Source organism: Azolla caroliniana, unplaced genomic scaffold (genome assembly GCF_043228905.1).
Source record: "Azolla caroliniana isolate FFs.n. ecotype wild unplaced genomic scaffold, voAzoCaro1.0.p SCAF_12, whole genome shotgun sequence".
Classification (NCBI taxonomy): domain Eukaryota; kingdom Viridiplantae; phylum Streptophyta; class Polypodiopsida; order Salviniales; family Salviniaceae; genus Azolla; species Azolla caroliniana.
The window spans coordinates 11,450,585-11,466,304 of record NW_028230447.1 but is presented as its reverse complement, the minus strand read 5'-3'; the positions used below and the strand labels follow the sequence as shown (position 1 = coordinate 11,466,304).

At 43.3% G+C, this 15,720-nt stretch overlaps 1 protein-coding gene across 1 annotated transcript; it reads left to right on the top strand.

Annotated features, from left to right (window-relative positions):
- The first annotated feature begins 10,677 nt into the window (after positions 1–10,677).
- LOC147857135 (protein KINESIN LIGHT CHAIN-RELATED 1-like) lies at positions 10,678–15,362 on the top strand. The gene is made up of 3 exons (XM_087328309.1): positions 10,678–12,591; positions 13,040–13,929; positions 14,849–15,362. The coding sequence occupies exons 1-3, from the start codon at positions 10,693–10,695 to the stop codon at positions 15,081–15,083; spliced, it is 3,024 nt and encodes a 1,007-aa protein (XP_087184435.1). The 5' UTR covers positions 10,678–10,692; the 3' UTR covers positions 15,084–15,362.
- The last annotated feature ends 358 nt before the right edge of the window (positions 15,363–15,720 follow it).

Here is a 15,720-nt window from a genome sequence, read left to right as displayed (position 1 = left end):
CAAGTTTTTCGTGATTGTCGAAACGTGTAGCACGTTCATGAGTTTCCCTTTCTGCCCGACATGGCTCAGGGGAACTTCTCCGACATTTGCGATCGGATGCGGAGTGTCATCTCCGGTTGCGACCACTCCCGGTTGCATCGGTTTTTCTAGGTATGAGAACCACCCCTTATGGCACGTCATGTGATTTGACGCGCCGAAGTCGACGTACCACACCTCGTCCGATTTCGGGGTGGTCTGCTTCATTGAGTTTGCTTCGTGTCTCGTCACGAAGACAGACCCTTTTCCGGCTTTTCCGGATCCTTCGGCATAGTGCGATCGATGCCCGTTTTGTTTGTCGGTATGTCCGGAACCAGATTTGAAACTGGTCCTCTCCGACTCGGCGAGCTTTTTCCAGCACTCACTCTCCTTGTGGCCTTTCTTGCCACAGTACCAGTATTCTGTGGCGGGTTTCCCTTGCCGGTTCTCATCGCCTCGACTCCCCCTGTTTCCGAAGGGTCCGGAATTGCTGTCGGCATCATTTCGGTGCCTCCTTCCTTGATCTCGTCGGCCGCCTCCATTGCGCACCGACTTGCCTCGTCCTCCACGTCTATGGGGCCTATCTCCCTCCGTGTACAACATCTTGTTATCGGTGTGCGTGCTCGTTGACGCACCTGCGTGGTTCTCCTCTACCAGGAGCATCGACTGTAAGTCGAAAAAGGACGGCGTATTCTCCTGGGTACACACAACAATTCGGAACGCCCCAAACTTCGACGCCAAACCCCCGAGACAGACCTGAACCATCTCGCTTTCCTCGATGTTCACATCGATGGAAGCTAAGGAGTCGCATATGTCCTTGATCTTCGAGGTATAGTCAGCCACCGACAAATCGCGTTGTCGTAGGTTGCTCAACTCCTATCGGAGCTGAAGCTTCTTGGCTATGGTGCTCGCAGCGAAGATTTTCTTCAGATTTTCCCATGCACCCTTCAGCGTTTTTGCATCCCGAACGTAGCTTTATAGTTGTTCGCCCACACAAGACGCGAAACAGTACAACACTCTGCTCACCGATTGTTCCCACGCCGAGAAGTCTTTGTGTGTAGATTCGGGTGTCGCGTCATTCGCTCCTTCGACATAGCTCCAATAATCGTGCCCAAGAAGGTATTGGTGCATCTTGTAGGACCAAGATGCGTAGTTGGTTCTATCAAGCTTCTCTGTCGGAAGCGAGCTAGCCATTCCTCTGTCCATCGGTTTTCTTGTTCTTCTTCGTTGGTTTTTCCTTCAAGCAATGTCGGCTGCAGAGGTTCTCAACCCTCACACTCTGATACCATGTGAAAGATTATGTGCGAAAGCAATAGAAAAGACGAACACAAAGAAAATATAGGTTCAATGGCAAGCTTAGGTTTGCACAGTACGCACGGGTGAGATAGAGAGAGAGTAAACACATGAACTTAATTCAAACATAATACTCGATCTGTACATCGTGTGTGTTCAATGAACACTTTTATACAAGTCCTTTTCAAACTGACAGAAGTACTAACAGTACTTCAATGCTCATTAAGGAGCCCCTACACTAACTCCCAAATATATTCCTTGCGGAATATCTTTCTGATGGCCTCCCGATTTCTGCACTGATCCAGCCTTCTTACGCACCGGTCTGCATACCGGTACCGATCCGGTCCTTGGCTTGCTCAGCCGATCCAATCGATGTTGAGCTTGTCTCTCAACAGTATAAATATGACTTAGGGCAATCATATATGTGTCGTTGTCATATTGTTGTAATTGTTGTATAGAGAGTGGCAGAGAGAGAGAGTGTGTGTGTGTGTAAGATACAGAGAAATACTCTGTTGTAACCGCCGATTGGCGTAGATACAGAGCTCGAGGTCATTGCCTCCGAGGGTCTGAGTGTACCTTTCTCATATAGTGATAGTTGGAGTTTGTGGGCTCCCGTGGTTTTTCCCATTTAGGGTTTTCCACATAAACATCATGTGTATTTCCTTGTGTACTCTCCATTTACCATTTCTTTGTTTCATTTTGTTGAGATACAAGCTCAACATTGGATGGATCGGTTGTGCAAGCCGAGAACCGGATCAATTGGGACCGATCGGTTAGGCCAGACCGGTGCATAAACCGGTGCGCAATGAGAAGCCGTAGCGGTGCGTAAATCGCGAGGCCGTTGGAAAGATATTCCGCGTAGGAATATATTTTGGGAGTTAGTGTAGAGCTCAGTTATGAGCATTGAAATACACGTCAGTACTTTTGTCAGTCCGTATGGACTTGTATAAAAGTGCTCATTGAGCACATCCTATGTACAGACTAAGTATTATTTTTTGAATACAGTTGTGTGTATTGCCTCTCTCTCTCTGTCTCTCCCGCATACTGTGTGACTCCAATCTTTCCATTAAACTTGTGTTTTTCCTACGTTCAGTTTTCTGTTGCTTCCGCACGTTGTTCTTTTTACATGGTATCATAGCGCGAGGTTTTAGAACCTCTGCAGCCGACTTTAGCTCGAGAAGAAAACCTAACCTTCGTAAAGAACAGGAAAAAAGAACAAAATGGATAGAGGCATGGCTAGCTCGCTTCCGACCGAGAAGCTCGACAGAAACAACTACGCGTCTTGGTCGTACAAGTTGCACCAGTACCTACTCGGGCATGGATATTGGAGCTATCACAACAAGGCAAATGACACATCACCTGATTCGACACACAGAGATTTCCCGGCTTGCGAACAATTGGCGAGCAGAGTTCTCTACTGCTTCGCATCTTGTGTGGGTGAACAGCTTCTGAGCTATATTCGGGATGCAAAAATGCCAAAGGATGCTTGGGGAAATCTGAAAGAGATTTTCAACACAAGCACCACAATTAGAAATCTTCAACTCCAACAGGAGTTGAGCAACTTGCGACAACGCGATTTGTCAGTGGCTGATTACACCTCGAAGATCAAAGATATATGTGACTCCTTAGCCTCCATCGATGTGAACGTCGAGGAAGGCAAAATGGTGCAGATCTGTCTCGGGGGACTGGCATCGAAGTTCGGAGCATTTCGAATTGTTGTGTGCACACGAGAGAATACATCGTCGTTTTTTGACCTACAGTCGATGCTCCTTATAGAGGAGAACCATGTGGGTGCGTCGACGAGTACGCACGCCGATAGCAAGATGTTGTACACAGAGGGAGATAGGCCCCGTGGACATGGCGGATGAGGCGAGTCGGTGCGCAATGGAGGTGGCCGACAGGATCAAGGAAGAAGGCACCGAAATGATGCCGACAGCAATTTCGGACCCTCCGAAAACAGGGGGAGTCGAGGTGACGAGAACCGGCAAGGGAAATCCGTCACGGAATGCTGGTACTATGGCAAGAAAGGCCACAAGGAGAGCAACTACTGGAAGAAGCACGCCGCGCTGATTCGGACAAAACCGGATCCGGATCCGGACAAACCGACAAAGGAAATCGGCAATGATCGCACTACGCCGAAGGATCCGAAAAATTCGGAAAGGGGGGCAGCCTTCGTGACGAGACACGAGCGAACTCAATGAAGAAGATCACCCCAAAATCAGACGAGGTGTGGTATGTTGACTCCGGCGCGTCAAACCACATGACGAGCCATAAGGAGTGGTTCTCATACCTTGAGAAACCGATGCAACCATGAGTAATAGCAACAGGAGACGACACTCCGCATTCGATCGAGAATGTCGATGAAGTTCCCTTGAGCCATGTCGGGAAAAAAGGGAAACTCATGAACGTGTTACACGTCCCGACAATCACGAAGAATCTGGTGTCAGTCAGGCAGATCGTCGACCAAGGGATGCAAGTCCGGTTCACGCATCTTGGGTGCTTCATGTTGAGCGGCAAGGTCAACCGGATCCGGATTAGCTGAATAAGCCTGAGCCGGATCGGCATCTGGAAGGATGAAGCCGGATTGGTGAGATAGATCGACGAGCCGGTGAGCAAGTGAGCCGGTGAGCTGGGGAGCCGGTTAGTTGTATCAAACAGTAATTGGAAGCCTAGTAGTAGCCTAAACTACTTGGTAATTAATAGTCTTGTAGTTAGTGTCAAACGCTCGAGTGAGCATTGAAGTACGCGGTACTTCTGTCAGTCCACTTAAGGACTTGTATAAATAGTGTTGTTGAGCACGTTTTATGTACAGAGAACTATTATTGGTTTAGAATAGATTTTGAACGTTCTGCTCTCTCTCTCTCTCTCTCTCTCTCCTGTGTACACTCTGTGTGTTAATTTCTCTCTCTCTATTGCTATCCACACATAATCTTTTACATGGTATCAGAGCGCGAGGGTTGAGAACCTCTACAACTGACATCAACATCTGAAGACAAACCTTAAGAACCGGTAAGAACAGGAAGAGGAGTAATGGACAGAGGAATGGCTAGCTCCCTCCCGGTGGAGAAGCTTGACAGATCCAACTATGCATCTTGGTCATACAAGATGCACCAGTACCTACTTGGGCATGGTTACTAGAGCTATGTTGACGGATCTAACGACACAACACATGATGCGACACACAAGGACTTTCCAACGTGGGAACAAGCGGCAAGCAGAGTGATGTACTACTTTGTGTTCAGTGTCGGAGACCAGCTGCTGAGCCATATTCGAGACTCCAAGAAGCCCAAAGAAGCTTGGGGAAACCTAAAAAAGATCTTCGCCGCAAGCACTACAACTAGGAAGCTTCAACTCAGGCAAGAGTTTAGCAATGTACAACAATGAGATATGTCGGTGGCTGACTACACCACCAAGATCAAAGAAATCTGCGACTCACTCGCCTCTGTCAACGTGAACATAGAGGAAGATGAGATGGTGCAGATCTGTCTTGGAGGCCTAGCGTCTAAGTTCAGAGCATTCCGAACGGCGGTATGTACAAGGGAGAATATGCTGTCATTTTTCGACTTACAGTCGATGCTCCTTGTAGAGGAGAACCACACCGGTGCATCAACAAGTGCACCCACCAACAGCCGGATGTTGTACACAGAGGCAGATCAGCCCCGTGGGCGTGGTGGACGAGGCAGGTCGGCTCACAATGGTAGCGGCCGGCAAGAGCAGGACCGAAGGCACAAGGAACGTGCCGACAGCAATTCCGGACCCTCCACAAGCAGGGGGAGTCAAGATGGCGCCGGAGGCCAGCAAGCAAAGGCCGACACGGAATGCTGGTACTATGGTAAAAAGGGACACAGAGAAAGCGAGTGCCGGAAGAAGCGCGCCGATTTGGATAGATCTGGATCTGGAGGCAAAAAAGGAGCAAGACATTGAGAAGGCGCCGGAAACAATACCGCTCCCCAATAACAAATCCGACGAGCAACCCTCACACCCCCTCCTCAACGCAGAAATTACTGAGCAATGGCCGACCAAAGAAATCTTGGAGATGATGTTGCAACCGCAGTAGCCTACGACTCCTCCCGAGTCACAATCCCATGAACCCTTGCCGGTAAACACAGAGATGGATGTTGGCCGGGTTGGACGTCCAAGTGTAGAAAGGATGGAGGACAGTTAGAAAGAGTAAAAGGAATGGGTAGGGCCGAGTAATTATTAGGCGAGAAATAAACATTCGTAAAAATAGAAAAGCTATTGAATTATCGTAATGGTTCACGAAAAGACATAACCATCTATGAGCCTATATAAAGCACCATGGAAAGCTTGTAAAGCTAATCGAAAATTTGTGTATCATTGCGCTTAATAGAATTTTGTTTATCTCTGATACTCTGAGTAACTATATTGAGTTTACGTTCTACGTAATCACGTGTACACAGTCGGTTGTAGCCAACTTGTCATCTCCACAATCGTACAGTCTCATTTCGATTCACGCTTAAGTTCTATAGTTGGAAATCATCGAACAAGTTCGTAGCAAAGCGAACTCCCCTTTATCCCTGACCACAAGACCTTGAGTCGAATCACCAAAGGACCGGACATTCGACATTGTGTTATCCTAGTTGGGTAACAATGGATGATACACAGAGAGGGAGAGTAAGACTGAGTGAGCGGACAACAAACTCTATATTCAAAAAATGAGACTCGGTACAGACAATGTGCTCACAGAGCACTTTATATACAAGCCCTGATAGTGGGCAGACACAAGTACTTACAAGTCATTTAATGCTCATAAGTGAGCATATAACACTAACTACCTATTATACTCCTATTACTAAAAATAGGAGTATAGGCATCTAACGGCCTGTCGGCTCCCGGCCGATCAAGCATGTTGAGCTTGTCACTCAACATGTCTTGTTATGTGTCCAACAAGCATGGAAGATAACAACACATCTCATTCCAATTCTCAAAACGCTTGTATTGATCGTGAGCTTCTTATATAATGACCATGAGAGGTGTTGTCGATAGTATCCTCCTCATCATTATCCATCGAAGCCGATAGACACGTTGAGCTTGTTACTCAACATGTCTTGTTACGTGTCCAACAAGCATGGAGCATAACAACACATCTCATTCCAATTCTCAAAACGCTTGTATTGATCATGTCCTTCTTATAGAATGACCATGAGAGGTATTGTCAATAGTATCCTCCTCATCATTATCCAGCTTGGATATTGTGACAAGTACCTCCAGGATACACTATGTCAATTAACCTACACATGTCCAATTATAAAATATGAAAGTATAAAACAATATGTTTGCCATGGGCTGGCCCTCTCGTTAATGTGTTGGTGGTACATTTGGGTCACTCCATTTTGATACTCGTGTTGATGAACTTGGATTCATAACCAGGTGATCATGTCTTGACATAACTTAGAATACCATCATGTTAATATTGCATCTCTGGAGCCCTCAAAGACGATGTATACATCCTTGGTAAGTTCATGTGTTCCAACCTTGAGTTGAGTTCAAGATGGTGTTCGTGCCCTTGAATATGGATTTGTATTACGCATAAGATAAAAAATTGAATTAGAACCAATCTAACATAAGTTTTTACTTGTATAACAAGAGGATTGCCAAATTAGTAAATGTGTCATCATGCCACAGTTTACGAACAAGGCTAGGTGAGGTCATTTTTGTAAAGAACTGCATTTAAATATGCAATCCCCATAGTAGAAGGTATGTATGCTCTATTATTTATCATGGTAATTGATTTAGTTTCTTGTATATTGTTGAGTGGACAAGCTCAACCTGATCCGAATCGGCTAAGTAAGCCGGAGTCAGATCGGTATCCGGAACGAAGAATCGGATCGGTGTCCGGATCGGTATTCGGAACCAAGAGCTGGATTGTAATCTGGATCGGATTGTAACCGGTAGGCCGTTAGAGGCCTACGATCATAGCCTAGTACGTAGGCCTATTTTTTGGAGTCAGTGTCAGTCACTCGATACGAGCATTGAAGTACATGTCAATACTTCTGTCAATCCTATTAAGGACTTGTATAAAAGTGCTCACTGAGCACATTGTATGTACAGAGTATTGAGTTTATTATTGAAATAGAGTTTATTGTTCTACTCTCTCTGTCTCTCCCACGTACTGTGCACTCCCAAGCTTTTCATTAAACCTTGTCTTTGTTTTCTATTGCTATCTAGCCGAGCCGATTTGTCTAAGCTTCCGCACACTAACTTTTTCTTTATATGCTAGTATATTGTGTAAATTATTTGGTGAGTTTGTGTTTTAAATAGGAAGTCGTGGTATGTGTATGCATGGGCCATGCTTCCCACTTGGGAAGAGCGGCATAAAAAGGTTTCAGGCCCATTTTGTAAGTATAAATTTGTAATTCAAAATTTTCATTCATGAAACCATCAATTCATAAGATGTCCTAATGCAACATTTGTTTTGTAGGTTAAAGATTATGGGCACTCACCAATGATGGATGAGCAAAAATAGCCACATACAAAGGCTATAAAAATTTGACAACCATGTATCCTCCACTGAATATGATGGTAAATGCATATCATAAAACAACTAATTTTCTAAAACCCTAATAACTATAATTATAGTCCTTTCCTAATTACATTTTTTACTCCTAAACTAAATTTATATTTTAGGAAATTCATGGTAAGTGTTCGAGATCTAGTCAAGGGTGGAACACTCGACAAAAGATAATGATAATTCTTCATCATATAGCAATGAGGAATTATGACATTAGTAGAGATAATCCCCATCTTTGACATACATATTGTACATGTCTTTGACATATATAATTTTGTGTAAACAACACTTATTTCATTGTCTTACCCAATATTATTTCGTTGTCTTACTCAATATTTTCATTGTGAATGAGAGTGCACATGGAAGAGGGTGAGTCAAAGAGTGAAAGCAAGAGTACTTGTCAAAGAGAGAGAGAGAGAGAGAGAGAGCCTAGATGGATGCCGCACAGTTGGTAAGGTTGCCCAATGGAGACCAAGCAATCATGTGTTCAACCCCTACATTCCATTGTGGCATCTAGTGAAATAAGAGATATCTATTGAGTAATAGCGAGGTGAGAAAATTAGTTTTCAAACCCAAGATGTAGAGCTAAAAGTGTAAACAATTTACCACTAGGGTAAGCTAATTACAGTAAAAAACAAAAGGAGAGAGAGAGGACCAAGAAAACACCAATAGAGCATCCAAATGGTCTCGAGCTCCACACATAGTTATTATAGGTCAAATTGCTACGCCTGTATTGTGTTGCACCCCGACGCCCCTACATTGCACGACAATATGGAAGCGACATGGCTAGTGACGCAATTGGCGTCATGTTTTTGTCGTAGTTAACTGCTTGTTTTGTTATAGTGAGCTAGATGGTGTAAATCTTCACGTCATTGTGATGCTCATGATGAAATAGATCCATTAATGCTTCTTCATCCCAAGGAATATCAATTCCATTATTATCCATAAGCTGATTGTGACAAAAACAATTGGGGATTTACCTTACAGGTTATACTACCCCGCTATGTGTGGTGGCTTCGTTTAGCACTATGTACAGGAACTTCAACACTTGCCATCAAAACCCCAAACCCAACTCGAAAGTATATCATGTTCCTACGTAAGAATTGTGCATCTATAACCAAAGGTGGTAAGGAAGAGCATGTGAACTTGTTCTTTTAGTATGCGCCAAAGCAAGGAAAAAGTCAAAGTAAAGAAGTACGCTCATGCTCTCTCTTTTTCACTATGTTTGCGTTTCTATATATTTTCTTTGCATATCTAGACTCTAGAGTGCATTTTACTTGCTTCTCCATTTTCTCCCCGTATTTTGGTAGCTACTGTGCCCTTCCTTTGGAGTTGGGGACCATGTTTTTCTTTTGCTTTACGAAGAGAAAAAGAGAGAGAGAGAGAGATGAGTTAAAATTTGAAGGGCCCCATGTATATATGGGTTGTTATCTTTTGTCATTCTTTTAGACATACACTATGAATTATTTTAAAACACACCACACACACAAATCTCGATCACAACCAACTATATGATAATGCAACAAGAACTACCTTGTGCAACAACTACCGTGCATAACACGAGTTCAAGACAATAGTGATTAAGAAATAAATGAGAGGGAGAGAGAGGCATGCTTGGAAGGACTCATCTTTGGCGGTTTGTATAGAGTGCATTGTTTGTTTGGGCATGCCCGATATGAGCTGTTGTCGAATGCAATATTGTGATTCGCCATACGAAGCAATGAGAAGTTGCATGACTGATTGTTGGGTGGTGCGTGCATTTTGTTGTTTGGAGGGGGAGGGAGCGGAAGTGGGAGTGGAGTGATCCGGAGACTTTAGTTAGTAACGTTCCAAGAGCGAGAGAGTGAGAGCGAGAGAGCGAGAGTGTCCGTGGGTACGTGTATTGAGAGAGGGAGCGTGTGTGTGTGTGTGTGTGTCCAGGGTGCGCCTTCTTTATTTACTCTTTCCGTGTTGTGTGTGTGTGTCCCCTCTTTTTTCTTTCTTTCTTCCTTAATAAATAATAATCCACACACATACATATGATACATACATAAATATGCACATGTTGATAATACCACCACCACCTAATCTTAGCCTTTACTTCCTTACACACACACACACACTCACTCTCTCAAATGATGATATCCTTCTTCTTCTACTTTATTTACATACATCATACCTTTTGCCGTTTCTCTCTCTCACTCTCACCCTAACTCACTGTACCTGTATGTGTGCTCCGCTCCCACACACACACACACACACACACACACACACACACACACACACACACATACATACATACATACATACATACATATACATACATACATAAATACATATGTATACATACATTACATACATACACACGTGAACCCCCCTAAAAAGAAAGACGTCCTCCTCCTCATTCATTAATCATCCCTTCCCCCTTCCCCCCCTTCCCCTCTCTCTCTCTCTCTCTCTCTCTCTCTGTGTATGTCTGTGTCTGTCTAGAACAGAGCGCATTGCAGATCTAGCCTGATTTTTTTTCTTCTCTCCTTCCTTCCTTTCTTTCATGATTCCATCCTTCCTTCCTTGGTGGTCCTTACTTACTTCCTTACTCACTCACTCACTTCCTCTTCTATTCTAGAATCTAGATCTCCCCCCAAATCTCATTCCTTGATTCTCCTTTTCCTAATTCATTTCGCTCCTCGCATATTGGCTCGCTCGCTACTGTATGTACTACATACAACATATAGCTTTTTTATTAACTATGCTATTATAAATCTTGCTTGCTTACTTACTTCACGATCTCTCCTTTCCTACTTACTGCTATAGCTATCTATCTATCTTAGGGAGAGAGGGAGAGAGAGAGAGAGAGATTCATTCTTGTTTTGATGGAGAGTGAAGAAGCTACCACCAATAATAATAATAATAATAATATTGGCTCCCAACAACAAGGGCATGACTGCCACGGCCACGGAGGAGGCGTTTCCAATGAAAAGGAATCTGAATCTCACGTTCGGATTCAACCGGGGAAGCAGCCTGATGTCATTATCCTAGTACATGGATTGGAAGCTGAGAATGGTAAAGCATTGTCCCCGCAGACTGTGAGTTGTAGAATTGAAACGAATGATCAAAGTGAGAACGATGGTCAAAAGGAAATGGATGATGATGATGATGATGATGATGATGATGATGATGATGATGATGATGGAAAGGGAAAGAATGGAGAGCAAGTGTGTATGCAGACTAAACATCAAGGAAATAATGTGCACCACAATGGAATGCCAAATGATGAAGTAGAAGAAGATGGACAGGATAATGCTACTCATCATGTTGTTATTCCCGACATCATCAAGAAGAATTTGAATTTGAATGCACCAACCGAGTCGTCACTGGATCATCAAAACGATACTACCCCCAAGGATGGACATGGACATGGACATGAACATGAACATGATGGTGAGGAAGAAGCATCGGCAGCCACATTACCGTCTTTCAATCAGAGTTTTGGATCAAAAACCAAAGCGGCTCCACCACATGTTAAAAAGGAGCAGATAAACCTTTTGCTTAATTCTTCTACTACCTTGATGCAATCTAACCCTAAGATTAAGAAGCCATTGCGATCTCAATCGAAGCCAAAATATGTTTCCGAGAAACGCAACTCCATCACAGACAAGAATGTGGAGAAAGACAAAGATCTGGTGGGACATTCAATAAATTCGGCATCATCGAAAGTGGATAAAGAGAAGTCCAGTAGTAGTACCAGAACCACTACTACTGCCTCATTGAAATTGCCATTCCCTGCTCCTAGAATAAAATCCAAAGAGAGGGATCTGATGAAGCCCAAGGAAGCCGATAAAGAGAAAACATCTTCTCCTTCTAAAGCTCAACCCAAGCACTCTTCTCCAACAAGGACAACGATAGGAAATGGTTACAAACATGCATCTCCCTCTCCCTTGATTAAAGACAAGGAAAAACCTGTTTATAGCTCAACCAGCCCATCTCAATCACCAATGTTGCCAGCAACAAGCCCCCTCAAAACAATTTCTCCATCAATCAGCTCTGAAAGGATCGTGAATCGAACTTCTCCTAGTAAACCTCCTTCTCGGTTCATGGACCTCAATAGGTCGATCTCAAAGTCTCCCTCATCAATTACAGGTAAAGTCACCCCCGAGCAGAACCCTATACATCAAAGGCGGGCTTCTCTCGAAGGCGAGAGGGTGCATTCGAGTGTGAAGGATTTCTTTCATCGCAGGAAATCTAGCATCGGAATTGGGAGCAGGAAATACGGAGAAAGTGAGAGCATTGCGTTGAGCGACCATGGGACTAGTACTATCTTGGCTCGTGAGAATCCAGATTTAGGACCTTTCCTGCTCAAGCTTGCTAAACAAACGGTTACTTCAGGAGACAACCCACAAAAAGCACTGGATTATGCGGCAAGGGCAGCCAAGTCTTTCGAGAGTGCAGCGGATGGGAAACCTAGCCTTGACCTAGTGATGAGCCTTCACATCCTTGCAGCTATTCATTGCACTCTCGGGCAATTCGAAGAAGCTATACCAGTGTTAGAGAGATCCATAAGAGTGCCAGATATCGATGTGGGAGGGCAAGACCATGCTCTAGCTGCTTTTGCAGGTAATATGCAACTGGGTGACACCTATGCGTTACTGGGGAGGGGTGAGGATGCTCTTGCAGCATATCATGCCGGATTGGAGGTCCAGAAAAGAGCACTCGGAGATCAAGATCCTCGAGTCGGAGAGACTTGCCGATACCTCGCTGAGGCCCATGCTCAGGTACTATTATCTTCTCTTTTTTGTAAGGGAACGCTAATGCTTTTTGAATTACTTGGGTCGGTTGTGGAAAATGAATCAGGAATAGAGTGTTAATTTGCATGATGCTAGATCAAATCTCGAAATTACCTTGGGTTGTAGAAACTTGTTTTTTATGGTACGCACTGCACGATCTTCATCTAGGGTGGGCGGTGAAGACAAAGTTACCAATCAATAATATATAGCATTAGATCCATAGCGTGAGACTTCAATCTCAGAACCGTAATAGGTTCTGGGAGTGCAGCACACTTATATTTTCGCATGGTTATTTATACCTTTACCCTTTTGTATTTAGAGAGTGTGGAAAATGTGATTTTTAGCATGTAATTAATGCCTTGTTTCCATCGTTCAAGTTCAATGCCTGACTGAGATGAATAAATGCTCTCTGTATATGTATGTGGTTGAGTCTTAGGCAATGCAATTTGATAAGGCTGAGGAACTATGCCAACATGCCCTAGACATTCACAAAGAGCATAGTGCTCCTGCCTCGATTGAAGAAGCAACGGATAGGAGGCTAATGGGCTTGATTTGCAATGGAAAAGGCCAATTTGAAGCCGCCCTTGAGCATTTGGTGCTTGCTAGTATGGCATTAATTGCAAATAATAAGGATGTGGATGTGGCGACCGTCGATGTGAGCATTGGGGATACGTACGTCTCCTTAGGTCGATCCGATGAAGCCGTTTTTGCATACCAAAAGGCTCTTACAGTTTTCAAGTCTTCGAAAGGAGAGAATCACGTTTCGGTTGCATCAGTGTATGTGAGCCTAGCTGAAGCTTATTTAAGAATTGGCAAGATCCGTGAATCCAAAACGTATTGCGAGAGTGCTCTAAGAATCTATAATAACAATAAACAAGGAGGTGGACATTTGTTGGATGAAGTTGCGAGTGGCCTCACAGACCTAGCCGTGGTGTATGAATCATTGAATGAACAAGACCAAGCACTTTCTCTACTTAAGAAGGCATTGTCTATCCTCGAGTCTGTTCCAGGACAACAGAGTGCCATAGCCGGGGTTGAGGCTCAAATAGGAGTACTTAGTTATATGTGTGGAAACTATATAGATGCACAAGGCTCTTTTAGCAAGGCTATAATGAAGCTTCGAGCGAGTGTCGAGAAGAAGTCAGCGTTGTTTGGCATTGTGTTGAATCAAATGGGGCTTTGTTGCTTGCACCTATCAGAGATCGAAAGGGCGGTAAAATTCTTCGAGGAATCGAGATCGGTTCTAGAGTTGGCCTGTGGACCCCGCCATCCTGACACACTCATCGTCTATAGCAATTTGGCAGGCGCGTACGATGCCTTGGGCAGGTAAAACTTACTTTCGTTTCCAACATTCCCATAATGAATGCATTACTAAGGAAACAACTTCATTGTTTATATTCTATTGTATTTGCGTGGGGTGTGTAAACCTGTAGTAGTACATAATTTTGATTGGTGAATATATAATACTTTACCTCTCAAAATGGTTACTACGCTTGAAAACACAACAACTTAATTAAACAATTCGTTACTTAAAACGCCCAAAATTTTATCAGCACACATTCAACATGGTCTGTGGAGGTGCAACATTTCAATGGAATTTTAAAATAAGAATATAGCTCTAAGAAAATGTAGTGGGACATGGTTAGAAGTCTCAGCATGCGACTTCCCTCCTGTTTTCTCTATTGGATGGAGCTTCAAACACTTGATTCATAAATGGTCGAGCCAATTTTTAGTTTAGGAAATCCTAAAAGTACACACTGGCTGGCTGAATATATTACCCCTCGCACTTACTTAAATAAGGTGTGTTTTTACCTCGCCCATAGAAGCTCTCATATATATATATATAATACTAGGTCTTTATTGGCTACCATGTGCGAATTAATGAGCCTGTGTGTAAAAATGTCTCTAAGGCTTCTTGTATGTATGTATGTATATTATGTATGGTCTGGGGAATTTTGTGCTTGGGGAGTTTGTCACCCACCCACAACCTTTCCCTCAACCAATCAAAATAGGCATTAGTCAGTCTCGACCGTAACTTCACAAAAATCTTCTGTGAATGTAATACAACTGGTTTTGGATAAGTGCAACGATTTATTTGAAACCTGGGTGGGTCTGTTATTATTTTAGCCTGACACTGAGGTCAGTTTTTTACAAAAGAACATGACACTCACTCAACCTACTTGTGTACATTGTGTCTGTGTGTGTGTGTGTACATATTTGTATAAATAAATATACCTCACCTCAGGTTGGATGATGCTATAAATGCCCTCCAATATGTTGTGGAAGTAAGAGAGGAGGAATTGGGTACTGCTGAACCCGAAGTGGATGATGAAAGAAATCGGCTATCCGAATTGCTGAAAGAAGCGGGACGGTTAAGAGCAAGAAGGCTTAATAATACTCTAGCTCTATTGATGCACCCCAAGTCAAAGCCAGTCATTATAGGGCAAAATGCAACAATTAGTGTCCCAGTTAATGGCTAAAGTTGAATATCGGCATAAACGGGTGAGTTTGTTGTATGTATGTCTTTAGTACATGAGGGCATTGCTAATTATCAGAAAAAGGTGTACCAAACTCGGCTTAAATCATGTGTGGGTGCCTTATCCAGAGCCAGAGAGAGAGAGAGAGAGAGAGAGAGAGAGAGAAATAAACTTGGTTCAATTAGTATCTATCATAAGATGCAAGCATGTATATTGTGAGGATGGGTTTGATGTTCTTGTTATATTAATTCAGATTGCATTCTTTTTCATTAAGTGCGCAAACTGTGTTGTGTCTACAATTATCAAAGGACTTTTGAGAAAGAAATTTACAAGTATTGTAAATGTGGTTCCTTTTAGAAGGCAAGGTTATACTTATTCTTTGTATTGTGGTGTGGAAAATTATGAAGTCATTTCAAAGTGGACGTACCAAGGATATTATGTTATGGAAGGTTTTGTACCTTGCATCAGAAACACCAAATCATCAATATTTCCTTAAGTGAGGGATACATGTCCTACTTTTTTGGAAGGGAATGCAAAGACCAAACAATTGAGTGACCAAGATAAGGAAGGGATGTGTATTCATGGAGCTTCTGAAATACCATGACAACAAGGTTACTTACAATGTGAGTTACAACTCATT